Here is a 26,630-nt window from a genome sequence, read left to right on the forward strand (position 1 = left end):
CTCCGCCATTCAATGCGATCATGGCTGATCATCCAAACTCAGTACCCTGTCCCTGCCTTCTCCCCATATCCCTTGATCTCTTTAGCTTCAAGAAATATATCCAACTCCTTATTGAATATATTTAATGAATTGGCCTCCACCGCCCTCTGTGGCAGAGAATTCCACAGGTTCACCACTCTCGGTGAAGAAATTCCTCCTCATTTCAGTCCTAAATGGCTTACCCCTTATCCTTAGACTGTTACCCCTGGTTCTGGACTCCCCGACCATCGGGAACATCCTTCCTGCATCTAGCCTGTCCAGGCCTGACAGAATTCTATAGGTTTCAATGAGATCCCCTCTCAATCTTCTAAACTCCAGTGAGTATAAGCCCAATTGACACAATCTCTCCTCGTACGTCATTCTTGCCATCCCAGGTATCAGCCTGGTGAATCTTCGCTGCACTCCCTCCATGGCAAGAACGTCCTTCCTCAGGTAAGGCGACCAAAACTGCACACAATCCTCAAGATGTGGTCTCACCAAGGCCCTGTACAACTGCAGCAAGACATCCTTGTTCTTGTACTCGAACCCTCTTGCTACGAAGGCCAACATACCATTTGCCTTCTTAGCCGCCTGCTGCACCTGCATGCTTACCTTCAGCGACTGGTGCACAAGAACACCCAGGTCTCGTTGCACTTCCCCTTCTCCCAATCTATTGCCATTCAAATAATAATCTGCCTTCCTGTTTTTGCCACCAAAGTGGATAACCTCACATTTATCCACATTATAGTGCATTTGCCATGTTTCTGCCCAATCACCCAACCTGTCCAAATCGTACTGGAGTTTCACGACATCCTCCTCACAGCATACCCTCCCACCCAGCTTTGTGTCATCTGCAAATTTGGAGATATTACATCCAATTCCCTCGTCCAGATCATTAATCTTTCGACATCAAACAGACTTTTTTCCCCGATACTTGCTAAGATGATAATTATAAGCTCAGAGGATAAACGCACCATCTATTGCAGTACTTTGCCACAGAAAACACAAGATCCCAGGTTTAAGGAGGTGGTGGGGGGGGGGGGGGGGAATATGGGATGAAAAAAGGAAACTGTCCAGGGGTACCTAACTGCTCATTACACCTTCAGTCCTGCTGGAAAGTGTGTGTGTGTGTAGACATCGGAGAAGCACTGGAGTCAACTGTGTTGCATTCCATGGCCCAATAAGTCTGCTGACTAAAAATAACCTTACTTGGTTTTTAAAAAAAATGACGACACAGCAATAATGCGAGTCTATGTAAAGCGAAGAGAACTCACCGGTAACAGATGTTGTAGTTAGTTTCTATATTTGTCTCTCTTCCTGGGTTCCACGAACAGACGATTTTAACAAAGTTCTGGGTTACACACTCCACATCTTGAGGGACATCTGGAGGATCTACAGAAACACAGATTATCTGCACTCCAGTTTCTGAACAATTAGGACAGGTAAACCATCCAGCTGGCTGGTTGGTTGGTTGGTTGCAAAATAGACTGCAGTTTTCACGCCCCGAGTTCACCACCTTATCGATTCTGCTGGTAGGCTCTCTTCGAAATCAAGTTATTCATTTTAAATCCCGCCCCTTGGATGTGTTTCATTTTTGCTATCACAGTGCAGGATTTACTCTGGTAGCTGCTGAGAGGACACAGAACTTGGGGGGCACACAGAAGCTGGGGGACTGAGGCTAGCATTGAAGTGGTAATTGAATACTGGAAAATAAATGTCTCATTTGCGATTGCTGCGGTTTAATAAAAAGTTTGATTATGTACAAGTAGGCCTGTGTCCCATTACTCGTGTACAAGTGAGCCCCAATTGGACACATTTCGCGCAAGCACGCAATTTTTTTGGTGGGCTGGTCAAAAGGCACCCTAATCGGTAGGTGCCTAAAGAGATGACCACGGAGTGAATAAACCCTGCAAACAAAAAATTTATTCATAGAATATTACAGCACAGACACAGGCCATTCAGCCCAACTGGTCCATGCTGATGTTTATGATCCACACAAGCCTCCTCCCACCCGACTTGATCTAACCCCATCAGTATATCCTCGATTCCTTTCTCTCTCGTGTGCTTATCTAGCTTCCCCTTAAATGCATCTATGTTATTCGCCTCAACTAATCAACATGGTACTGAGTTCCACATTCTAACCACTCTCTGGATAAAGAAGTCTCTTCTGCATTCCCTGTTGGATTTATTAGTGACGACCTTATATTTATAAACCCTAGTTTTGGACTCCCCCACAAGTGGAAAGATCTTCTTTATGTCTACCCTATCGAACCCCTTCATATTTTTGAAAACCTCTATCAGGTCACCTTGCAGTCTTCTCTGTTCTAGAGAAAAGAGCCCCAGCCTGTTCTGTCTTTCCATTTACCTTTGCACCTCTACCCCATATAGACGCTAATTCATTTGACTGTAGGAAGTGCACCAAACTCCACTTATTGCAATTTGCGTGGCACTGTGTCAGTGCCCCCTCGTGACATGATACTCACATCCGGTTTGGATTAAAGTGGTGTAAGACTCCTCTTCAGATGTACATGTTAGATTTTCTCCTTTCCTGCTGGTTAGGCCAAGGTTAAGCAGCGTCACCATGCTGGCATTGGAGTTGACCTTTGAGTAGTGGCTACTAGGCAGTAGGTTGCAACCGAATTTCCATTGTACCTTATCAGCAGCATCCTCTCTACAAAAAGAGCAGGTTATGTTGTGGTTGGAGCCGACAATGGCTACCAAGCTCGAAATGGAGCCACACTGACCTACAGGAACAAGAAAATAGCTTTTAGTTCCTTTATCTATCCTTATTATTCTTCTCACCCATTTACATCCTTCCCCTCCACCATTTGCAGTGTCCACTATGTACTGGGGTTTGGATCAACAGGAACTGTGCATTCTCCAGTACCTTGGCCGTTAGTGGGTTTCGCCTCCGAGTCAGAAGGTTGTGGGTTCAAGTCCCACGCCAGAGCCTTGAGCACAAAATCTAGGCTGACACTATCAGTGCAGTACTGAGGGAGTGCTGCACTGTCGGAGGTGCCGTCTTTCGGATGGGACATTAAACCGAGGCCTCATCTGCTCTCTCAGGTGGACGTTAAAGATCGCATGGCACTATTCAAAGAACAGGGGAGTCCTGGCCAATATTTATCCCTCAACCAGCATTACTAAAACAGAGTACTTGGTCATTATCTCATTGTTGTTAGTAGGAGCTTGCTGTGCGCAAATTGGCATTTCAAAAGTATTTAATTGAGTGTAAAGCACTTTGGGATGTCCCGAGATCTTGAAAGGCGCTGTAGTAATCCAAGTTTGTTCATTTGGTCGTCGTTATTCATGTGCATGCCTCGACGGTGAATGTCAGCAGGCTTTATGGCTTGGACCTCTGCTTCCAGCTGACCACAGCTCTTTTCCTGAAGATCAGGGGTAAAGAGTCACGACACACTTGTGGAAATATAAACCGGAACTCTCAGTCCAGCTGCAAATCTCTACGTACAAGAATTCTAACCCTACTTTAACCTGTTGGTCAGTTAATAGGCATGTGGTTGGGTAGTGCAATAGGTTGGAAGACTCCAGGACCTGGGCTCTAATCCAAATTGAAGTGTGATGAGATGAGAGTCTCCTCTTTGACAGCTGCTAGAGTCCTAAAAGAAATGAGCTTGTGGGTAGTCTCACCTCAGTTTGCAGAGGTTGAATTCATGGCCCAAAACTGCCTATAAATTGTCACCGATACCAATTCTCACTCGGGCGACAGCAATGACATCATCAACAATGTTAGCATCCCAACATGACAAAACGTCCCAAAGCACTTCAGAGCAGAAAATACATTGAGCAAAGGTAGGAGGGTTCGGGAAGGTGACCAGAGGCACCAGAGAGGTAGGTATAAGGATGCTTTTGAAGGAGAGAAGAGGCAGCAAAGCAGAGGAGTTTAGGAAAAAAAAGCTGTGGGGCTGAGATAGCTGAAGTTTCTACGACTGAAGGTGGGGTGCAGAGAGGAGAGCTATAAAGGAGGCCAGAGACAGAGGAGCAGAGTGTGTACCACTGGAGGTGGCTGCAGTGCTAAGAATTGACAAGGCTATGGAGGGACTTGTACACGAGGACAAGGATACAAGGATTGTTGGCTCAGAAAGGGAAGTGTCGCATCAGTAAACTCAACTCAAACTGAGGCTTGTAATTTCAATCTCTCTCGCGATCGCAACCTTTCTCGTCTTTCATACTGCTATAGTCATTGTTCCTCTGAACTTTCTTGTCTTCCTCCCAAGCCCCAAATAAGCTATACATGCGCTTCCTCCTACTCGAAGGGCCTCAAACTAAGTGTCGCCTTCCCTCTCGTCAGTCTTTTTGTCCTCCTACCATCTACAAGCTTTCAACACCCAAGTATGGTGTCACCCAGGCACTGCCTCCTATTGCACCTTGTCCTCTCTCTCTAATTTTGGTGATGCCCTGCACTCTGGGCATTGTCCCTTTGCATTGATGTTTCAATAAAAAAGTGTAAAGTAGTTTTGCCCTGTATTTAAAATGTGTTGTGATTGTTCCTAGATGTTGAAACATCGATACTGATTGGAATAAATGATCTATTCTCAACCACCAAAATCCCTTTGTTTTAAAAAGGAAAAAAGGTTCAGGCACTTCTAACTCGGAAAAGCAATTACGTTGATTCCCTCTTTTTGCACACGGGTTTGGTTCTGCTCTCCATATCTCGCTTCCTTGCCTCACCTTGAGCTTGGCAGAACAGCCACTGTTCCTTAGCTGGCATCATCAGTGTTAGTTATTAATACCAGAAACCTGCTACCAACAATTAAAATGCCAGACCAAGCTCCCTGATGGTCTCGTGAGCAAAAGCGCTTCCTAGTATAACAAGGCATCCCGGTAGGCGCTCCCAGTGCATGAAGCTCCACGCTGGGATCGTGAACCCGTAAAAATCTACCTTATGCCCTTCCAGGGACTTGAGCACAAAAATCTGGGCCGACACTGCAGTGCAGTGCTGAGGGAGTGCTGCACTGTCGGAGGTGCCGTCTTTCAGATGAGACGTTAAACCGAGGCCCCGTCTGCTCTCTCAGGTGGGTGTAAAAGATCCTATGGCACTATTTCGAAGAAGAGCAGGGGAGTTCTGGCCAATATATATCCCTCAATCAACATCACGAAAGCAGATTATCTGGTCACGGTCACACTGCTGTTTCTGGTAGCTTGCTGTGCACAAATTGGCTGCCGCATTTCCTACATTCTTCTTAGGCAGTAACTACATGTCAAAATGTACTTCATTGGCTGTAAAGCGCTTTGGGATGTCCGGTGGTCGTGAAAGGCGCTATAGAAATGCAAGTCTTTCTTTTCTTTCGTTTTCTAAACCCCCAAATCTTCTGAAATCCTGATGTACTTAAGCTGCAGCATTTGTAACCGTCAGTAGAGGGGGTATCATACCTACACTTCCTCAACAGCTTTCCAAAGTAGCAAGGTTTATGTTTCTATTCAGTACACTGACTGGGGGAAAAAAAACAAAACCAACTTCAACATTTGTGAAAGTAGAGGACTGAGATCTGCTGTTTCTCTTCAACTAAGGATTCTACTATTTATTTTCCTGTTCCTAACCAAACAAATAATAACTTGCTTCCAGACTGTGTAATAATAAACTACAGCAATGAAAACAATTTGCACTTATATGGAATGCCCAGCACAGAAACGGGCCATTCAGCCAAACTGGTCTGTGCTGCTGTTTATGCTCCACATGAGCCTCCTCTCACCATACTTCATCTCAGCCCATCACACCTATCTCGCTTCCCCTTAAACGCATCTATACTATTCTCCTCAACTACTTCACATAGTAACAAGTTCCACATTCTAACCATTCTCTGGGTAAAGACGATTCTCCTGAATTCCCCTTGGATTATTAGTGAGTGACTATCTTATATGTATGGTCCCTAGGTCTGGGCTCCCCCGCTAATGAAAACATCTTCTCTACGTCTATCCTATGAAACAAGTGGAAAGATCTTATTTATGTCTACCCTATCGAACCCCTTCATAATTTGGAAGACTTCTATCAGGTTACCACTCAGCTTCTCTATTCTAGGGAATTCTATTCCAGCCTGTTTAACTTTTGCTGATAGGTTAAACCTCTCAGTTCTGGTATCAGCTTTGTACATTTTCTTTTGCACCGTCTCCACTGCCTCTATATCCTCTTTATAATATGGAGACCAGAACTGTGCACAGTACTCCATGTGATCTAACCAAGGTTCTATAGAAGTTTAACATAACTTCTCTGCTTCTCAATTCTATTCCTCTAGAAATGAACCCGTGCTTGGTGTGCTTTTTTATGGCCTTATTAACCTGCACTGCTACTTTTAGTGATTTGTGTTATCTGAACCCCAGATCCCTCTGCTCCTCTACCCAGTTAGACTCTTTTTCCAAGGAGCATATGGCCTCCTTAATCTTCCTACCAAAATGCACCACTTCACACTGACCTATACTGAATTTTAATTGCTAATTACACTTAAATAATGCTTCTGACAGAGATCACGTGAAAATAACACAAACGGGATGTTAGGCCCTGGTCTGTCTTGATGTTTATTCTCCGCATGAGCATCAGTCCCAATTTGCGCACAGCAAGGTCCCACAAATAGTAAAGTGATAATGACCAGATAATCTGTCTAGAGGTGTTGGTTGAGGGATAAATATTGGCCAAGACCGGAGAAAACTCCCCTGCTTTTCTTCGAAACAGTACTATAGGATCTTTTACGTCCACCTGAAAGGGCAGACAGGGCCTCGATTTAACATCTCATCCGAATTGAGAAATTGTTCCTGTGCATCTGTCCACATCTGGGAACAGGAATAGTTGGACCAAGGACCTATCCAGCCCTTGACAGAGGGAAAATATGACTTGCAAACTGCCCCAGGAACTTGTATATCAAGTACTAATGACATCAGATATTGTTCATAGCTATACAGACACAAATATGTATATTTATCTTTGTGACTCACAGCCAGGCAGAGATGTTTGGCTTATTTTTATTCCACTCCTTTTACAGCCAATTTGCTCCCCTTCACTGCAATAGTATAATCCCTGGCCCAAGACCGCACAAAGTGGAGGAGAAGCATCTGGGAAGGCGCCGAACACAGAGTCTCTTCGCCGGGAGCAAGCAGAAGCCAAGCGCAGGCAGCGCACGTCAACCCAAGCACCCCACCCACTCATCCCTTCAACCACCGTCTGCCCCACCTGTGACAGAGACTGCAGGTCCCGCATTGGACTCATCAGTCACCTAATAACTCATTTTTAATGTGGAAGCAAGTCATCCTCGGTTCCGAGTGATTGCCTAAGAAGAGGAGATAATTGTACAGGCACAAGGTACCTTACAATACCTTGGCCAAGTGTCTATCCTTCATGTGTTAACCTGCACAGCGAATGTCAGCTGGCTATTCAGACTGAGAGGGAGGGCGTGAACACCACATTGGAACTTACTCCTGAACCGCACCCAACATGCACTTCCAGCAGAGGTCTTAAGGAGTGATCAGGAGCCAAAACTCTGGCCAATTTATCCCCCTCTCGAGACAGAAGGCTGCAGCTAACTGTAGTGCCCCAATCAACATCCTAGCTCACACCAGCCTTGGGGTCAAAACTAGGACCTCCTGGTTACACACACACACCATCGGAGCAATCAGGTGAGCAGGAAACACACTTCTATATGTACCAACTTGGCTGTGACTCAGACGAGCACTAAAAAGCAAGTATTTCCGCAGGTCTTCATGAGTTGCTGTACCTCCAATTTTCAGCTTATCTACAAACTGTGGGGGAGGGTTTAAACTAATTTGGAAGGGGGGTGGGCACCAGGATGAAACATTAGAGTGGAGAAACAAGATGCAGAGAGGACTGGGAGAGGCTAATAGCACTAGAGTAAAGAATCGTTCAGAAATAGGAGAGATCAGACAGGGGGACAAATGCGAGGCACTCCAAACTCTCGGACTGCAAGTGCGTAAATGCACGTAGCGTGGTAAATAAGGTTGGTGAGCTGCTGGCACAAGTCACCATGTGGGAATATGATATAGTGACAATACAGAGACCTGGCTCAAAGAAGGGGAGGATTGGGAACTTAATATTCCTGGTTACAAAGGATTCAGGAAAGATAGGGAAGGAAAAAAAGGAGGGGGATTTTGGCAGTATTGATCAAATAAACTATTATAGCACTGGAGAGGGATGATGTAATTCGCAACCTTGGTGTCATATATGACCCTGAAATGAGCTTCCGGCCACATATCCGCAGCATAACAAAGACCGTCTATTTCCACCTCCATAACATCGCCCATCTCCGCCCTTGCCTCAGCTCATCCGCTGCTGAAACCCTCATCTATGCCTCTAGACTTGACTATTCCAACACACTCCTGGCTGGCCTCCCACATTCTACCCTACGTAAACTTGGTCAGCCAAAACTCGGCTGCCCATATCCTAACTGGCACCAAGTCCCGTTGACCCATCACCCCTGTGCTCGCTGACCTACATTGGCTCCCGGTTAAGCAGCACCTCAATTTCAAAATTCTCATCCTTGTTTTCAACTCCCTCCATGGCCCTCGCCCCTCTGTATCTCTGTAATCTCCTTCAGCCCCACAACTCCCCGCACCCCCCCCCCCCCCGACGGATATTCTGCCTACTTGAGCATCCCTGATGAAAAATTGCTCAACCTTTGGTGGTCGTGCCTTTTGTTGTCTCAGCCCTAAGCTCTGGAATTCCCTCCCTAAACCTCTCCGCCTCGCTAACTCTCTCTCCTCCTTTAAGACGCTCCTTAAAATCTACCTCTTTGACCAAGCTTTTGACCACCTGCCCTAATTTTTCCTTATGTGGCGCAGTGTCAAATTTTTTGTCTTTTAATATTCCTGTGGAACGCCTTGGGATGTTTTACTACATTAAAGGTGCTATATAAATACAAGTTGTTGTTGTAGTTGAGGGGCCAAGGGCAGAGTCAATTTGTTTAGAATTAAGGAGCAATAGAGGAGCTATTGTGCTACTGGGTGTATACTATAAGCCACCAAATAGGAGGAAGGAGACGGAGGAGCAAATTTGCAGGTAAATTACAGAAAGATGCAATAACTAGAGCAGTGCTAATGGGGGACTTCAATAATCCTAATATAGACTGGGATAGTAACTGTGTAAAGGACAAAGAGGGGGAGCAATTCCTGAAATGTGTACAAAGGAACTTCTTTGATCAGTGTTTCCAGCCCATAGACAGGCTGATGGAATGGGCGAACACGTGGCAGATGAAATTTAACGCAGAAAAGTGCGAAGTGATACATTTTGGAAGGAAGAACGAGGAGCGGCAATATAAACTAAAGGGTACAATTCTAAAGGGGGTGCAGGAACAGAGAGACCTGGGGGTATATGTGCACAAATCATTGAAGATGGCAGGGCAGGCTGAGAAAATGGTTAAAAAAGCTTACGGGATCCTGGGCTTCATAAATAGAGGCTTAGAGTACAAAAGCAAGGAAGTTATGATGAATCTTTATAAAACACTGGTTCGGCCTCAACTGGAGTACTGTGTCCAATTCTGGGCACCACACTTTAGAAAGGATGTGAAGGCCTTCAAGAGGGTGCAGAAAAGATTTAAAGAATGGTTCCAGGGATGAGAGATTTCAGTTACGTGGATAGACTGGAGAAGCTGGGGCTGTTCTCATTACAGCAGAGAAGGTTGAGAGGAGATTTGATAGAGGTGTTCAAAATCATGAGGGGTCTGGACAGAGTAGATAGAGAGAAGCTGTTCCCATTGGCAGAAGGGTCAAGAATCACAGGACACAGATTTAAGGTGATTGGCAAAAGAACCAAAGGCGACATGAGGAAAAATCTTTTTACGCAGCGAGTGGTTAGGATACGGAATGCACTGCCTGAAAGGGTGGTGGAGGCAGACTCAATCGTGGCTTTCAAAAGGGAATTGGCTAAGTACCTGAAGGAAAACATTTTGGAGGGCTACGGGGAAAGGGACTAGCTGAAGTGCTCTTGCAGAGAGCCAGCACAGGCTCTTTGGGCCGAATGGCCTCCTTCTATGCTGTAACCATTCTATGATTCGGGTACAGAGTAGACTCATTCCTATGAGGGGGGGGAAGGAAGGACATCGAAAGTTGGAGCTCCCTGGATGATGAAAGATAGAGGATAAAGTGAGCAGAAAAAAGGCCCGAGACAATTATAAGGTTCATAATACCGTAGAGAACTAAGCGGAATAGACAGAGTACAGAGGAGATCTAAAAAAGGGAATAAGACGGGCAAAGAGAGAGTATGAAAATAGATTAGCGGCTAATATAAAAAGGGAACCCAAAAGTTTTGTATAAAAATATAAAGAGTAAAAAGGGTAGTCGAAGGAAGGGTGGGGTCAATTTGGGACCAAAAAAGGAGATTTTCTTGTGGAGGCAGAGGTACTACAGGAAACTCTTTTTTATCCGGCACCGACGGGACCGGCGTGGTGCCAGTTGATCAAAAAGTCCGGATTACAGAGAGGTATACTTACCAAGGTACGAGAGCCCCGTACACGGCCACAGGTGCAGGAACCCTGGTTACACGGCCACAGATCCAGGAACCCCGGTTACACGGCCACTAATATATAGTAAAACTTACCTGAACCTACTCCTGAATTTTGCCGGTTAAGAGAGATTTCCGGATATTTAGGTGCCGGTAAAAAGAGTGTTTCCTGTAAATGAGTACTTTGCATCTGTCTTCACTAAAGAGAAGGATGCTGCCAATGTAGCAGTAAAGGAGGAGGCAGTCATGATACTGGATAGGATAAAAATAGATAAAGAGGAGGTACTTAAAAGGTTGGCAGTCCTCAAAGTAGAAAAGTCACCCTGTTCGGATGGGATCTATCCTAGGTTACTGAAGGAAGAAAGGGTGGAAATTGTGGAGGCTCAGGCCACAATCTTCTAATCCTCATTGGATATGGGGGTGGTGCCAGAGGACTGCAGGGCTGCAAATGTTACACCCCTGTTCAAAAAAGGGGAGAGGGAATAAACCCGGCAACTACAGTTGATGAGGGTAATGCGGTTGATGTCGTGTATATGGACTTTCAAAAGGCGTTTGATAAAGTACCACATAATAGACTTGTTAGCAAAATTAAAACCCATGGTACTAAAGGGGCAGTGGCAGCATGGATACAAAACTGGCTACGAGTCAGAAAGCAGAGAGCAGTGCTGAACGGTTGCTTTTCAGACTGGAGGGAAGTCTGCAGTGGTGTTCCCCAGAAGTCGGTATTAGGACCACTGCTCTTTTTTGATACATATTAATGAACTGGACTTGGGTATACAGGGCAGAATTTCAAAGTCTGCAGATGATACGAAACTCGGAAATGTAGTAAACAGTGAGGAGGATAGTAACAGAATCGGAAGAACATAGACAGACTGGTGAAATGGGCAGAAACGTGGCGGCTGAAATTTAATGCAGAGAAGTGTGAAGTGATACATTTTGGTACGAAGAATGAAGAGGCAATAAAAACTAAACGGTACAATTTTAAAAGGGTGCAGGAACAGAGAGATCTGGGGGTGTATGCACACAAATCTTTGAAAGTGGCAGGACAAGTTGAGAATCTGTTAAAGCATATGGGATCCTTGGCTTCATGAATAGAGGAATAGAGTACAAAAGCAAGGAAGTTATGCTAAATCTTTATAAAACACTGGTTAGGCCTCTGTTCCAAGACTTTCTTCATATTTGGACAGGTACAAAAAGCAATTACAAAGCCTAATGGAATGTTGGCCTCCATCTCAAGGGGGCTGGAATAGAGGAGTGGAAGTTAGATCAGCGTTATGTAAAGCTCTAGTTAGACTCCATTTAAAGTACTGTGTTCAGTTCAGGGCTCCACACCTCAGGAAGGATATATTGACCTTGGAGGGGTTGCAGGGCAGATTCACCACAATGATACCTGGGCAAAAGGATTAAATTAAGACGACAGGCTGCATTGACTAGGCTTTTATTCCCTTGAGTATAAAAGATTAAGGGGTGATTTAATTGAAGTGTTTAAGATGATTAAAGAAACTGACATGGTAGATAAAGACACACTATTTACTCTGGCTGGTGACTCCAGAACAAGGGGGCATAACCTTGAAATTAGAGCTAGGCTGTTCAGGGGTGCCGTCAAGAAGCACTTCTTCACACTGGAACTCTCTGCCCCGAAGAGCTGTTGAGGCTGTTGAGGGGGTCAACTGAAAATTTCAAAACTAAGATTAATAATTTTTGTTAGGCAAGGGAATTGAGGGTTACAGAACCAAGGCAGGTAAATGGAGTTAAGATACAAATCAGCCATGATCTAACTGAATAGCGGAACGGGCTGGAGGAGCTGAATGGCCTCCTCCTATTCCTATGTTCCAATCTACTATTCAGTCCCTAGTCCACGGGTCTTACTTGAGCCATTAATCTCCAAACTGAAACTTTGGCCTGGATTTTAGCCCGGCAGCAAGTTCCGTGCAGAGGGTGCTGTTGCGAGGTCAGGAAACCCAGAAGAAGTTTTTAAACTTGGTTGAAATGATTTTGCAAAGCTTTTTAAATGTGGAGAGAAACAGAGAGGCAGAGGGGTTTAAGGAAGCAATTCCCAAGAGTAGGGCTGAGGTGGCTGAAGGCTCTGCCACCAATGGTGGACCTCGGGGAAAGGGAAATACACAGAAATCAAAGTGTACAACATCTTCCTTATTCGCTGGAGCATAACGTCAAATGTCTGTTTTGACTCAGGAACAACAACAACAACAACAATTTGTATTTATATAGCGCCTTTACCGTAGTAAATCGTCCCAAGGCGCTGCACAGGAGTATTTAAGACAACAAATTTGACACCGATCCACATAAGGATAAATTAGGGCAGGTGGTCAAAGAGGTAGGTTTTACGGAGCGTTTTAAAAGGAGGAAAGAGAGGCGGAGAGGCGGAGAGGTTTAGGGAGGGAATTCCAGAGCTTAGGGCCCAGGCAGCTGAAGGCACGGGGATGCTCAAGAGGGCAGAATTAGAGGAGTGCAGATATCTCGGGGGGGGGGGGGGGTGTGAGGCTGGAGGAGATTACAGAAATAGGGAAGGGCGAGGCCATGGGGAGATTTGAAAACAAGGATGAGAATTTTGAAATCGAGGCGCTGCTAAACCGGGAGCCAATGTAGGTCAGCGAGCACAGGGGTGATGGGCGAACGGGACTTGGTGCGAGTTAGGACACGGGCAGTCCAGTTTTGGATGGCCTCAAGTTTACGTAGGGTGGAATGTGGGAGGCCAGCCAGGAGTGCATTGGAACAGTCGAGTCTAGAGGTAACAAAGGCATGGATGAGGGTTTCAGCAGCGGATGAGCTGAGGCAAGGGCGGAGATGGGCGATGTTACGGAGGTGAAAGTAGGCGGTCTTTGTTATGCTGCGGGATGTGTGTTTGGAAGCTCATTTCAGGGTCAAATATGACACCAAGGTTGCGAACAGTGTGGTTCAGCCTCAGACAGATGTTAGGGAGAGGGATGGAGTCAGTGGCTAGGGAACGGAGTTTATGGCGGGGTCCGAAAACAATGGCTTTGGTCTTCCCAATATTTAATTGGAGAAAATTTTTGCTCATCCAGAACTGTATGTCGGACAAGCTGTCTGACAATTTAGACACCGTGGAGGGGTCGAGAGAAGAGGTAGTGAGGTAGAACTGGGTGTCGTCAGCGTACATGTGGAACAGAGAGATTTCATTTGCTTCCAGTAAACAAAAAACTCTACTGTCGTTGTCTGAAGGCTAACAGGAATTAGTTGGCTTTTGGGCTCTACTGTGACTTCCACCTTCAGCACCGCTTTCTACTGAGAATGTTCCCTGTTGGATCGCCTCTATTCCAGTACCAGATCTGCTTCTGCAGGCTCAGCCACAATCATTTTTCACTATGCTGAGCTAGCTTCGATCTGTTCCTGCTGGTTCCCATCCTACTCTGGATTCTTCTCCTTCACTGCTGAATAATCTCTGCTCCTTTCCAGTTGCCTTAAGAACATAAGAATTAGGAGCAGGAGTCGGCCATTCGGCCCCTCGAGCCTGCTCCGCCATTCAATGAGATCATGGCTGATCTTCTACCTCAACTCCACTTTCCCGCCCGATCCCCACATCCCTTGATTCTCCATGAATCCAAAAATCTAACTCAGCCTTGCGTATGCTCAACAACTGAGCACCAACAGCCCTTTGGGGCAGAGAATGCCAAAGATTCTAAAGATTCTGTGGCCATTAACTCCACTCATCCTTCAGAGCCCCTCCATAATTCTTCACTGGACTGGATTGGACAGGCTCCTCAAGCTCCTAATGCTGCTCCCCATCTCCCTACAGCTGTTCCTTGGACCAACTCGGTTTACAACCAGGACAGGTCTCTTTTAATCTCAGACATGCCTATTATAAGATGCCCTATTCATATATTCCTAGGGTTAGTATTTGGTTTAATCTCATATGATTAACGCTTTTGCTTTCCTTTCACTAATAAATAGCTTGTGGACTTGGGCTGTAGCTGGAAATAATAAAATGGTCAAAGTTGCTCATTCCCAGAATTCTGCAGGGTATGGATGACATTTAGCAAGAAAAAGCTTTGTCAACAAGGAGAAGACTTTTGTTAGCAAGGGCTGCTGAATAAGGAGCCAAAGGTCTCCGAGATAGGAGGGTAGCCTTATCGCAAACAAGACAATGATCAGCCGATTAGTCTGGACTGAAAAACAACTCCTTTTAAAGGGATGGTTGTGCGTGACTAGGGGCCTTCACAATTCGTCGAGAGAGACAAGAACAAAAGAATCAACGAAGGATACGTTCTCTATCCAGAGTGAAAGTGGGTAGTATCATTTACTTCTCCAAGATTATTGCTCAAGACACTGAGTGTGTCAAGACTCGGTTGAAGTCAATAATAATTATTTGCAACCAAGTTGTGTCAAGTCCAAGAACCTCACAGTGGCAACAACAAAGGGACTTGACAAGCAATAATCTGTCTTGGAGATTGAGTGCCTAAGACAGACAAGGAGCTAAACCCAGTCCGGAAAGGCAGGAAACCATTCCGGCGGGTGCGTGGGTTATCACTCCAGTAGTACGTAACCAGGGTGACCGTCAAAGGAAGCTCTTCAAAAGAAGTTAACTGATGTAGCCAGTGGTGAGGCATTGGTCACTGTAATGACTAAAAACAGATGAGCCGTATGCAATGGCAATGACCCACGTAGGAGGGGTTGGTGAAATGGAAAATAGGATAAGTATTTTCAGCATTTTCTGTTTTATTTTAAAAGGAAAAGGCCGCTGGATTTTGTTTTCAGTCTCTGAAAGTATGTGCTGATGTGTGAAAGTTTGCTGCTGGCTACATGATCTTGAAAGTTACCAATAATGTTATCAACTGATAACCTGTTTAGCTGAAACTGCTGCCGATTTCTGGTTTTGGTTTAGAACTGATTTGGAGTAATTGACAGACTGAGTTTTTGATTAAATGATCAAATTATGAAACTGGTCTCCTGTGGATGGCCACTACAGACAACTAGTAATGCAAATTATGTGAATAGTCACTAGGTGCGCAATTTGGGAGTATCACGAAAAATTTGGTATTTTCAGAGTTCATAACCCATTACAGGAATCAATATTTTTAAGGTGCATGCAAGTGTGAATGGTTGTTGAGTGTTCATTTCAATTTAAGACTGTGCGTACAGGAATGGGAGAGTTAAGGATGCGATAATAGGAAAAATGACTTTATACATTTTAAGTTAAAGACATATTTATTTCGACTGAAATACCACTGTTAAATACACAGAGGAAAAAAAATTAAACAGCTTTGGAGAATTGTGTGATTGATGCTACCCCCACCACGTCGGGTTTTCACAAGCAAGTAGTCATTAATCCTTACTTCTGGTTGCCAAATTGCATTGCCGAAAGTTTTTATTTTTTTAATTTTTTTATATAAAACAGTTGGTCGGTCTCACACCTTTTGAGCTTCCAGCACTTAAATCTGCTGAGTCACAGCTATCTGGCTGGAAAGAACAGTCACTGTACAAACAGTTCCATTGCCCCTTCATAAAAACAATGGCATTCATAATGGCCCTCTGGTTTTTCTAGTTCCTACAGTCCTGTGTCGTGAACTCATTCAAACAGCCCATCATATTATTAGACAATGGCAAGTCAGGCCCTAATTTTATTTTTTTATTCATTCGGTGCATATGGGCGTCGCTGGCAAGGCCAGCACTTATTGCCCATCCCTAATTGTCCTTGAAAAGGTGGTGGTGAGCCGCCTTCTTGAACCACTGCAATCCGTGTGGTGAAGGTACTCCCATAGTGCTGTTAGGTAGGGAGTTCCAGGATTTTGACCCAACGACAATGAAGGAACGGCAAAATATTTCCAAGACAGGATGGTGTGTGACCTGGATGGAAACTTGGAGGTGGTGTTGTTCCCATGTGCCTGCTGCCCTTGTCCTTCAAGGTGGTAGAGGGCACGGGTTTAATAAATATCCCTTAGTGATCAACAGTATGTAAAGGTATTCTTGACTAAATTCATCACGGGCTCCTAGCAACACCAAAGGCGTTGTTCTGTTTTGCACAATTGTGATACTTCTAAGCCCAGCAGTGGGTGCAGGTATTAAGAATGAGCAGCGTTCACAATGTAACGAGTGGAGACCTGTTGGTTCTAGTGTCATCTCTGGTCAAGCCCTGCAGGCATATCTGGATGTGGCATTCATACGATTACACAGGATATACGGCACAGAAACAGGCCATTCGGCCCAACCAGTCCATGCCGGCATTTATGCTCCACTCGAGCCTCCTCCCGTCTTTCCTCATCTAAATCTATCAGCATAACCCTCTGTTCCCTTCACCCTCGTATGCTTGTCCAGCCTCCCCTTAAATGTATCTATACTATTCGCTTCAACCACCCCCTGTGGTAGCGAGTTCCACATTCTCACCACTCTCTGGGTAAAGAAGTTTCTATAAAGAAAGGCTATGAAAAGACAGTAGGAAACAGTACTACTGACACCTCGGATGGCAAAACATTGTCAAATGGGGATTGCGTATGCAGATGCGCTTAAAGAACAATGGAGTGCAAGAACTTTCCATTTTTCTGTACAGACATGAGGGCATGATGGATGATTCCCAGCACGCCTGTGACGACAGCGTGGACTTGAACGAAAAACGGACAATAATGTAATGAATACTTTAAAATGGGAGGCGCAGGAAAGGATGCAAATCATGTCTATGAAGGACCCCTGAACGAACTCTGACGCAAAAACATGAAGCATTTTACTACTATTTATGATTAGAAATTATTCCCACGCTGTTACATTTTTCCTTCTGTATCTTTTGTCATCTGAATTATACAATTGAATCAATGCAGAGTTTTATCATACAGTGCATAGAAAACCTGTACACTTTTACCAAGCACAATTCGAGAAGATATTTAGGTCAGCTCACAGAGACAATGGGAACATTGCATCAGCAATTAGAGGGATTACTTAAAGGAATGAGTAGGCAGACAGGGCATGTTATATCAGAATAAGGAGAGTCCCTGGTTTTAATAAAAGAAGACAGGATAGGGATAACGGCAATCATTCAGAATAACAAAGATTAACAACTGATCTGGAAGGCGATTATGTACGGACTTATCACCGCATCTCACCTCGGTCTCTCACACTACCCCTCTGGTACCTTCTCCTTCAAGCACCTTACGTTCTAGCCCTCTCACCTCTCAAATTCCTCTCTCCTTCCAGCCCCCCACCCAGAGTTTCTTCGCGCTGCGATTTGCCGTTGCTGGGAGTTAACACCCCAGCTCCAGAACGGTTTCACAACTTCCGACAGTAGGATTATCCAGTTGTTTATATGCCAGTGCTGTGCTCTTGCCAGCAGAGCCACTCCTTTAATGTAAAGGAAGCAGGAAAAGGATGCTCTTTAACACTATCACAGTAATAACCTGACGTACAAATAGTTTCATGTCATAGTTGTGAAATCTCAAGCAAAGGCGAGTCATTTGGTTTGCTCTTACGAACCTCCGAATGGTGAATTACAGAGTAACGATGGTGGGGGAGGCGGCAGGGGAACAAGGTACCTCTCAATATCACCAACCAGGAAAACCGCAGAACTCGGTTAGCCAAAAAAAAACAACCGTAAGGAAATTAGTAACATTTTATTAAACAGGTGTCGGGTAAAGAGATGGTTAAAACTGTACAAGCCCCAAGCAGAACAATGGGTGTTTAGAAAGGCAGAGTATCAGAAGTGGGTGTGAACTCACCTGCATTCTGGGCAACAGCCAGGCAAGAACCAGGTAACAAGAGGACTAAAACCACGAACTCAAGTGCCACCCACGGCTTCATTCTGACAGCCTCGATTGGATCCACAGAAAACGAGCAGAGTCATCCACCAGAGAGTTCAGCTTCCCTGCAACAAGGGCAATGCCTCGGTTAGATTCAACGGCAGAATAAAAGCCAGACGCACGCAGAGCACTCCAGTATGTGACACTTAGGATTTTGTCCTTTTGTACTAATTGAGTACGCCCTGCAGGAACAAGTCGAGCTCATGCCGGATGCCTCAGACCTACAGGCTGTAAACAGTGCTGTAACGCACTGATAACACTTACATTCTGGCTAACACTGTATCCTGTGCACAGCAATGTTTACTGCAAGATCAATGCAGTGCTCTGAAAGTTGTTGTGAAGATCCGTTTCTCATTGGCAAGTCTGCCGGCTCTGACTTTTGGGGTACAATTCCAGTACCTCACACCTAAATGGCTAATCATCATGTGTGAGCCCCAATAGCGGGGAGGGGCAATTCAATCATGTGGGTAATCACAGGCGAGCCCAATTCTTTCCTCCCCTAATACCCGCTCTTGGAGTTTCACATGGAGGGGGGCGCTGAATAGCAAACAGGAGCAATAAGCCCAGCCAATCGCCCGCTCCCTACCTCAGAGGTGCTGAGGCGACTGCTGTCCGGGCCGAGATCAGCTAACTCCGCACAGACTCGAAAGGCTCCGCGACACGGTTCGATCATCAATTGAGCCGTCAGAAGAAGCTCTTGCAAATAGTTTAACGTTATTTCTCCAGTTGGTAAAAAAAACGAAAACACAATGCAAGACTGAAATAAAGCAGAAAACTAAATTTCGCTGACAGTAATCCAAGCGGACACTGAATAACCCATCACAACAGCTTTGGAGACTGCATTTCACAGAATTGTCAACAGCAAATGAGAATTAGTGATCCGCTGGGACCAGAAGTCAACATCTCCAATTCAATTTACTGTCAAAATGCAATGATTGCTTGACCTGTAAATCAGTGCTTTCGTTGGAGCCTTGAAATAATATTGCACAGACCACAAAAGCGCGAAGAGCTACTTTACTGACATTCAATTAGACTCTGCCCACTCTCCTTTTATGACTCAAGTGCATCGCACTCGATTCGGCCTCAGAAGTGGCGAGATGTTCCGAGTTGGCTGGAAGGGGAGATCCTCAATACGGCAGAACAAGTTCTTAGCCTGAGCGAAAAGGCAGGCATATTCACAGTCAGCTTTATTGCTGGAGAATTTCACCGCCTCCTTCTGACAGGGTAAGCTCCAGCTGCCGGCAGCCATCCAGTATCGGCCCCTCGCCCAAAGTTGCAGTTTTTGACAGGAGCCTGGACGGCGAGTTTTGGTGAGCTATTGAATCACAGGAGTGGGCATTACAGCTGAGCCCAATCCTGTCCACACGTGCCATCGACAAACATGCGCCCGCACGTTTTCAGTCCTTACCCGGTCTGGCCTATATCTGTGACTCCAGACCCACAGCAATGTGGTTGACTCTTAACTGCCCGATGTAATGGCCTGGCAAGCCACTCAGCTGTACCAAACCCGCTACAAAGTCGAAGGACTGCAGCGGTTCAAGGCGGCGGCTCACCACCACCTTCTCGAGGGCAATTAGGAATGGGCAATAAATGCTGGCCTCGTCAGCGACGCCCACATCCCAGGAACGAATAAAACGACAACAACTTGCATTTATATCGCGCCTTTAACGTAGCGAAACTTGTGGCATTGCTCACGGAAAGTCAGGTTAAAACAAATATCCCTCAGAGTACAGTCGTCAAGCTGTAGGTTTAGACAGGCGGGTCTGCATCGTCTGGAGCACACAAAACCCCATCATGGGGTAGAATTGTGTAGCTGCAAGCATGACTGTTTACCACAGAACGGCAACGCCCAAATAAGGAGTACATGACATACATAAATTTATCATATAGGTAAGATACAAATAGGTCACTCTGACATTGCTACCCTTTGATATTTCAAAGCGCTACGGTTTTGTGGTTCAAAATATTCAATTTCCAAAACACAACTAATTTGCGATAAGATTAGGATCAATGAAAGTCATTCCTCCCATGTGGACAGAAATATTGCGATAGCAAAGGATCATAGCATTTGCTCTGTAGTTCAGTTATCTCCAGGGTCTGTCAATTAAGAACACAGATGCAAAGAGGAACCAGTGAAATTAGAAATAACAGAAAATGGTGGAAATGCTTCTGTAGCTATGTGTGCCTACATAACCACAGTCGCTGCACTTCAAACATAATGCATCAAAGCACTTCACTCATTAATTTATGACGAGATGGGGTGTAATGAGGTCCTGAAGGCACAGAGTCTTGCTGGGGTACAACTCCATGGGCACCAAAATCTTGTACGACATCCAAATGGCTTCGTTTTGTGCTTCACTGGGTGAGGTCTTTAGCCAAAAGGTACCTTACCCAAGTGAATAGACAGTCCTTCTTGGCAGGGTATTCAACTGTGAAGAGCATACAGTTGGAAATGGTCACACACACAGACACACGTCACTGGACAGTGAGTGATCAGAAGCAGGAACTGTGGCTGGGATTTTCCTCTCCCCTCTCTGGCCGAGGGGGGCCAAAACCAATTGCAGCTTCTCAATTGCTGCCTGGCTGAGATCAAGTAACTCAACACCAACCATGACATTGAATCTGGGACCTGCAGGCCTGTACTAGGTGATGCCTTTACCCACACGGCCATTGTTGGAGCTCACAGCTCAGGGTTGGCGTAGCACTTGTAACATGCCAGTAATTTCATCAATTGCTAGGGAGGAGAGGGGGAAATCACTGCTGGACACTCTTCCCCAAGCACCTCTCAATGATCATAAGACACAAATTGTGGATTGGGGAAAGACCGGTTAGCCCACTGAGCCTACTCCTTCCAACCTGCATTGTCAGCATCTCTTCATAACTTATTTAAATTGCCCAAGGATGACAGTTAAATTTGAGTGCACTGTGATTCAACATTTGAAGCCAAAAATAATTTATTCTGAAAGGGTTCTAGATATTTTAAATATTAAAACTATGAGCATAACTATGCATTTACCACAGCTGGATGAGGTGACAATGTAATAAATAATGAGCTGTAGGTTTACTCATATCATAAAAGCAGGTCAGAGGTGTAGTGTATGTACCTTTAAGAGCCCCTGTGTACTGTAATACCGGTAGTGACCACTCTGGTATATAAGCCTGTATAGCGTCTTGTATCTTTTAGTTCAGCCCTGACCTTCGACTAGTAAAGACCTGTTAAAAGTTATTCTTGTGGTCTGTGTGCAGTGATTCATATTAATCATAACTGGAACACACAGACTTAACAGTGGCGACGAGTACGATCTTACCCTGCGGCAGAGACATATCCAAGGCAGTTTAACGGGCGTCGAGAAGAGGCATCCGCCCTCATCATCCTGCTGAGAAAAGACTCGGGTCTGAAGAGCAAGGAAGAATCCTGACACGAAGCCTTCCATCAGCAACAGGCAGTGATCATCCCTTCTATCACGGTGGTGGGTAAGCCGATCAGCGACGAGCAGCAAGTCGGCCACGTTGGCTGTGAAGTAGGGGAGGGAAAAACGGAGGATATAAGGGCGGAGAACTCGACCACGGCCGGGGAAAAGAGCCGGACCCAGGGGCGCCGAGACTGGGGCAGCGTAAGGCACGGGAGCCGCGGTGAATGCAAATGCAGCCGGTGTAAAAGACCGGGCTGCAAGCGGGCTGGGAGACGCAACAGCGTCGAGAGAGAGCTCAACCGCGACCGGTGAAAAAGGCCGGGCAGCTACTGAGGCCGCGAGGCGCAGTGACTGGGACAGCGCAAGGCGCGGGAGAAAATAAAAAAAATAAAAAAAACCCGCGGAGAACTCAGCCGCAGCCGGGGGAAAGGACTGGACTGCAAGAGGGGCTGGGAGGCACGATTTGAGAACCGCTGGGGAGGACGAACGCAGCAATACGGCAATCGCCATTACAGCCAGCGGGGGAGAAAGGCAAACGCGGGAAGCCGCCATTTTCGTAGGCGGGGGAAGAAGACAAGCGCGGGAAACCGCCATTTAAAAAAATTAAAGAAAAATTTCTTTTTGTTTCTCAAGATGATTGCGAGGATGCCTAAGCGTGGTAACATCAACGATTTCGATCCCGATGTTGAAGATTGGGCCACGTATGTAGAACGCATAGAGATTTATTGTAAGGCAAATAAAATATCCGATGAAGATAAAGCACTAACCTTACTAAACTCAATGGGTGCGAAGACATACGGGCTATTGAAGCATCTTCTATCACCAGCTAAACCGGCGGATCAGGCTTTTGCTAATATTGTTGCTGTCCTGAGAAATCATTTGAACCCCACACCGCTGATGTTAGCGGAACTATTTAAATTTTATGCGAGAACGCAACTGAAAGAGGAAAGCAACGCGGAGTATTTAATTGAACTGCGTAAGCTAGCGAAATACTGTCAGTTTGGGGAAAGACTGACAGAGGCACTGAGACAAATTCGTGTGTGGATTGTCGAAAGAAGGAACACAAAAGCGGCTGCTTGAAGAGAATGATCTTACACTTGATAAGGCTGTCACTATTGCAGCATCGCACGAAGCCGCAGCGAGAGGCACTGCGGAAATGCAGCTGAAGGCAGCGGTACTCAGCGTAGATCAAATGGCTTTGGGTACAGCGAAATGTTATCGTTGTGGAAAGACAACACACGATCAGAACCAACGCTGGTTTAAAAACCAGGAATGTAGAAAATGTGGCAAGCTTGGTCACATAGCTAAAGTATGCCGGTCAGGAAAGAAGACCAGCAACAAAAAGTCACCGCAGGAAAAGTGCAGAAAGATACATAAGGTGGCTGAGAAGAGTTCGGATGAACAGAATTCGGATTCAGACTCCAACAGCAAGGAACTGGGTAGTCTGAGAATTCACAATGTGAGTAAGGAAGCTGACCTACAAACTATCTGGGTCACACTGCAGATAGCAGGAGTCCAAGTGAAGATGGAATTGGACACCGGATCGGCGTTGACGGTCATGAATAAGCAAGGTTACAAAAGGTTATTCACACATATTCCCCTACGGGATACGGAGATAGTATTGCAGACATACACGGGGCAAAGAGTATACCCCATCGGAAAGATAAAAGTCAAGGTGATACACAAGGGCAAAGAACACCAAGGAATGGACTTATATGTACTACCTGAGGGAGGTCCACCACTTCTGGGACGGGAGTGGATCAGGAAAATAAATATGGACTGGCACTCCCTAAAAGCAATAACGGTAGATTCCGGGAAAAAAGATGTCAAACCTGAACGATTGTCCAGAATATTGGATGAGGCTAAAGAGGTGTTCCAACAGGGACTGGGAACACTGAGAGGAATTAAGGCAAAAATCAAGATTGCAGAACATGCAAACCCAAAATTTTTCAAAGCCAGACCGGTACCTTATGCGATACAACCTGCTGTGGAAGCTGAGCTGGAAGGGCTAGAACGTTCAGGAGTACTGTCTAAGGTGGACTGGAGTGAGTGGGCCACGCCCATTGTTCCCGTCATGAAGCGTTCATCGAGTAACAAGCCAGGGGAACCGGGGAAGGTCCGCATCTGTGGAGACTTCAAGATCACGGTTAATCCGGTGCTTCACACGGTGCAATATCCGCTTCCGCGGATTGAGGATATCTTTGCTTCATTGTCTGGCGGGAAACACTTCACCAAGATAGACCTGGCGCAAGCGTACTTACAGATGGAAGTTGAGGAAGAGTCACGCCAGTATCTCACAATCAACACGCACAGAGGCTTGTATTGATATAATAGACTGGTTTTTGGAGTGGCTTCGGCTCCAGCAATTTGGCAGAGGGCCATGGAGCAGGTATTACAGGGAATTCCAAGCACTCAATGTTACTTGGACGATATCCTGATTACAGGAGATGACGATGAGGAACACCTTGCAAATTTGAAACTGGTGCTCACCAGATTGAAGGAATATGGACTTCGAGTTAATCGCCAGAAATGTGAGTTCTTTCAGAAACGGATCTCGTACTGTGGTCATGTCATTGACCAGGAGGGGCTGCACAAGTCACCTGACAAGATCGAAGCTGTTGTGAAGGCTCCCGCTCCGGAAAATGTATCCCAGTTGAGGTCGTTCCTAGGGTTGATTAACTATTACCATAAGTTTCTGCCAAATCTATCCACGGTGCTGCACCCGCTGAATGCTCTTTTGCAGAAAGAAGTACCATGGAAGTGGAGCGAGGACTGTAAGAAGGCCTTTCGCAAAAGCAAGGCATTGATCACCTCAGAGGAAGTGTTGGCTCACTTCAACCCAACGCTACCTATTCGTTTAGCTTGTGATGCTTCTCCTTATGGTATTGGAGCAGTACTCTCACACAAGTTGCCAAATGGCTTGGAAAGGCCAGTCGCATTTGCATCCAGATCATTGACCTCCGCTGAGCGCAACTATGCTCAGATAGATAGGGAGGCTCTCAGCCTTGTGTGTGGAGTAAAGAAGTTTAATCATTACCTGCAGGGCCAGAAGTTTACACTGCTGACAGACCACCAGCCGTTGGTATCCATATTCAACCCTAAAAAGGGCGTTCCCATTATGACAGCGCAAAGGCTACAGAGGTGGTCCCTTTTCCTAGGGGCACACCAATATGACATAGAATACAAAGGATCAAAACAGCATGGGAATGCTGACGGTTTATCGCGCCTACCGTTGCCAACGGTAGAAGAGGCGCCTACAGTGGACCCAGTGGAGATGTTCCACTCAACCATAGTGGAATGTCTACCAGTAACAAATTCTACCATTGAAAAGGAAACGAGAAATGACCCGACTCTCTCACGAGTCTATAATTTAACGGTGAAGGGATGGCCAGCACATGGCGAACCACTGTTGCCAGCATTCTCGCAAAGAAGAGAACAGCTGTCAGTGTGCCGAGGAACCTTGATGTGTGGATCCAGAGTGGTGATTCCACCCAAACTCAAGGATAGAGTGCTAAAGGAGCTTCACGAGGGGCATCTGGGTGGAGTGAAAATGAAGAACTTAGCCAGAGCGTTTGTGTGGTGGCCAGGTATCGATGGAGACATCGAAGAAATGACCAAGAGCTGTCTAGGATGCCAGAAGGTCCAAAACGCCCCACCACAAGCCCCTCTACATCCATGGGAGTGGCCCTCATCTCCATGGCCCTCATCTCCATGGCAAAGGGTACATATCGACTTTGCTGGTCCATTTATGGACTCAATGTTCTTAATCGCGGTGGATGCACACTCCAAGTGGCCGGAGGTAATAAAGATGTCCTCCACCACCACGGGAAAAACCATCACAGTATTAAGGACCATATTTGCCAGGAATGGGCTGCCGGAACAGATCTGTTCTGATAATGGACCGCAATTTGTGTCCGAAGAATTCAGGAAGTTCTTAAAAAAACAATGGGGTTAAGCACTACACGTCCGCCCCATACCATCCCGCCACCAATGGATTAGCTGAAAGGTTTGTCCAGACCTTCAAGAAGGCCATAAAGGCCATGGGTAATGAAGACATAAATCTACAACATAAGGTAGATAACTTCTTGTTTGCGTACAGGAATGCAACACATGTGGTTACAAACCAAACTCCCGCCATGATGTTTTTCAATAGAAGACTAAGATGCCGGCTGGATTTGATCAAGCCAAACATCAGAAGGGACGTAGAGAACCGGCAATTTCAAGGCATGAATGAAAGGCCAACTAGAACCTTCCAGATAGGTCAACAAGTTTTGGCCCGGGACTACCGTACCGAGAAATGGCAGCCTGGAACTATTTGCACACGACTAGGACCGCTGATGTATACCGTGGACATTGGTGAAAGCATAATAAGGCGCCATGCTGACCAGATCATAGAGTCATCCGAAAAGGGACAACCTACACCACAACTCTATACGCCTAATGATGAAGCAGAGATAACCATAGTATCTACCTCCGATCCGGTGATACTGGAACCAGATGAACCCGACACTGGCATTCAAGCCGAATCGACCTTGCCAAAAGAACCTACTACACCACCAAAAACTACTACACCACCGAGGCGCTATCCGGACCGAGTCAGGAAGCCTCCAGAGAGACTGACTTATAATTGATTAACTGCAGCAAATGTGTAGATTATTGTTCTTGTAAACATGTTAATTAATGATTACTTAAAATGTTATGTACTAATTATCTAAAAGGGGAGGAATTGTAGTGTATGTACCTTTAAGAGCCCCTGTGTACTGTAATACCAGTAGTGACCACTCGGGTATATAAGCCTGTATAGCGTCTTGTATCTTTTAGTTCAGCCCTGACCTTCGACTAGTAAAGACCTGTTAAAAGTTATTCTTGTGGTCTGTGTGCAGTGATTCATATTAATCATAACTGGAAAACACAGACTTAACAAGAGGCTGGGTATTCTGCGGCAAGAGTCTCATCTCCTGACTCCCCAAAGCCTTTCCA

At 45.7% G+C, this 26,630-nt stretch overlaps 1 protein-coding gene across 4 annotated transcripts in view; it reads right to left on the reverse strand.

The window, feature by feature from the left end:
* The window catches only part of lifra (LIF receptor subunit alpha a), a 229,468-nt gene that overhangs the window by 91,507 nt on the left and 111,331 nt on the right, over positions 1-26,630 (reverse strand). For 3 of the 4 annotated variants that reach the window (XM_085967341.1, XM_085967430.1, XM_085967272.1), the window contains 3 exons: positions 18,157-18,302; positions 2,502-2,762; positions 1,293-1,410 (listed from right to left, as the gene is read on the reverse strand). In XM_085967341.1, the coding sequence (XP_085823467.1) occupies positions 1,293-1,410; positions 2,502-2,762; positions 18,157-18,238 (461 nt within the window). In that variant the 5' untranslated portion in view covers positions 18,239-18,302. Of the gene's footprint in view, positions 1-1,292; positions 1,411-2,501; positions 2,763-18,156; positions 18,303-19,259; positions 19,450-26,630 lie in introns of those variants that run through there. The other variant, XM_085967515.1, reaches the window with a different exon arrangement.

Source organism: Somniosus microcephalus, chromosome 1, assembly GCF_052327205.1.
Source record: "Somniosus microcephalus isolate GS21.2 chromosome 1, FLI_Smic_1.0, whole genome shotgun sequence".
Lineage (NCBI taxonomy): Eukaryota > Metazoa > Chordata > Chondrichthyes > Squaliformes > Somniosidae > Somniosus > Somniosus microcephalus.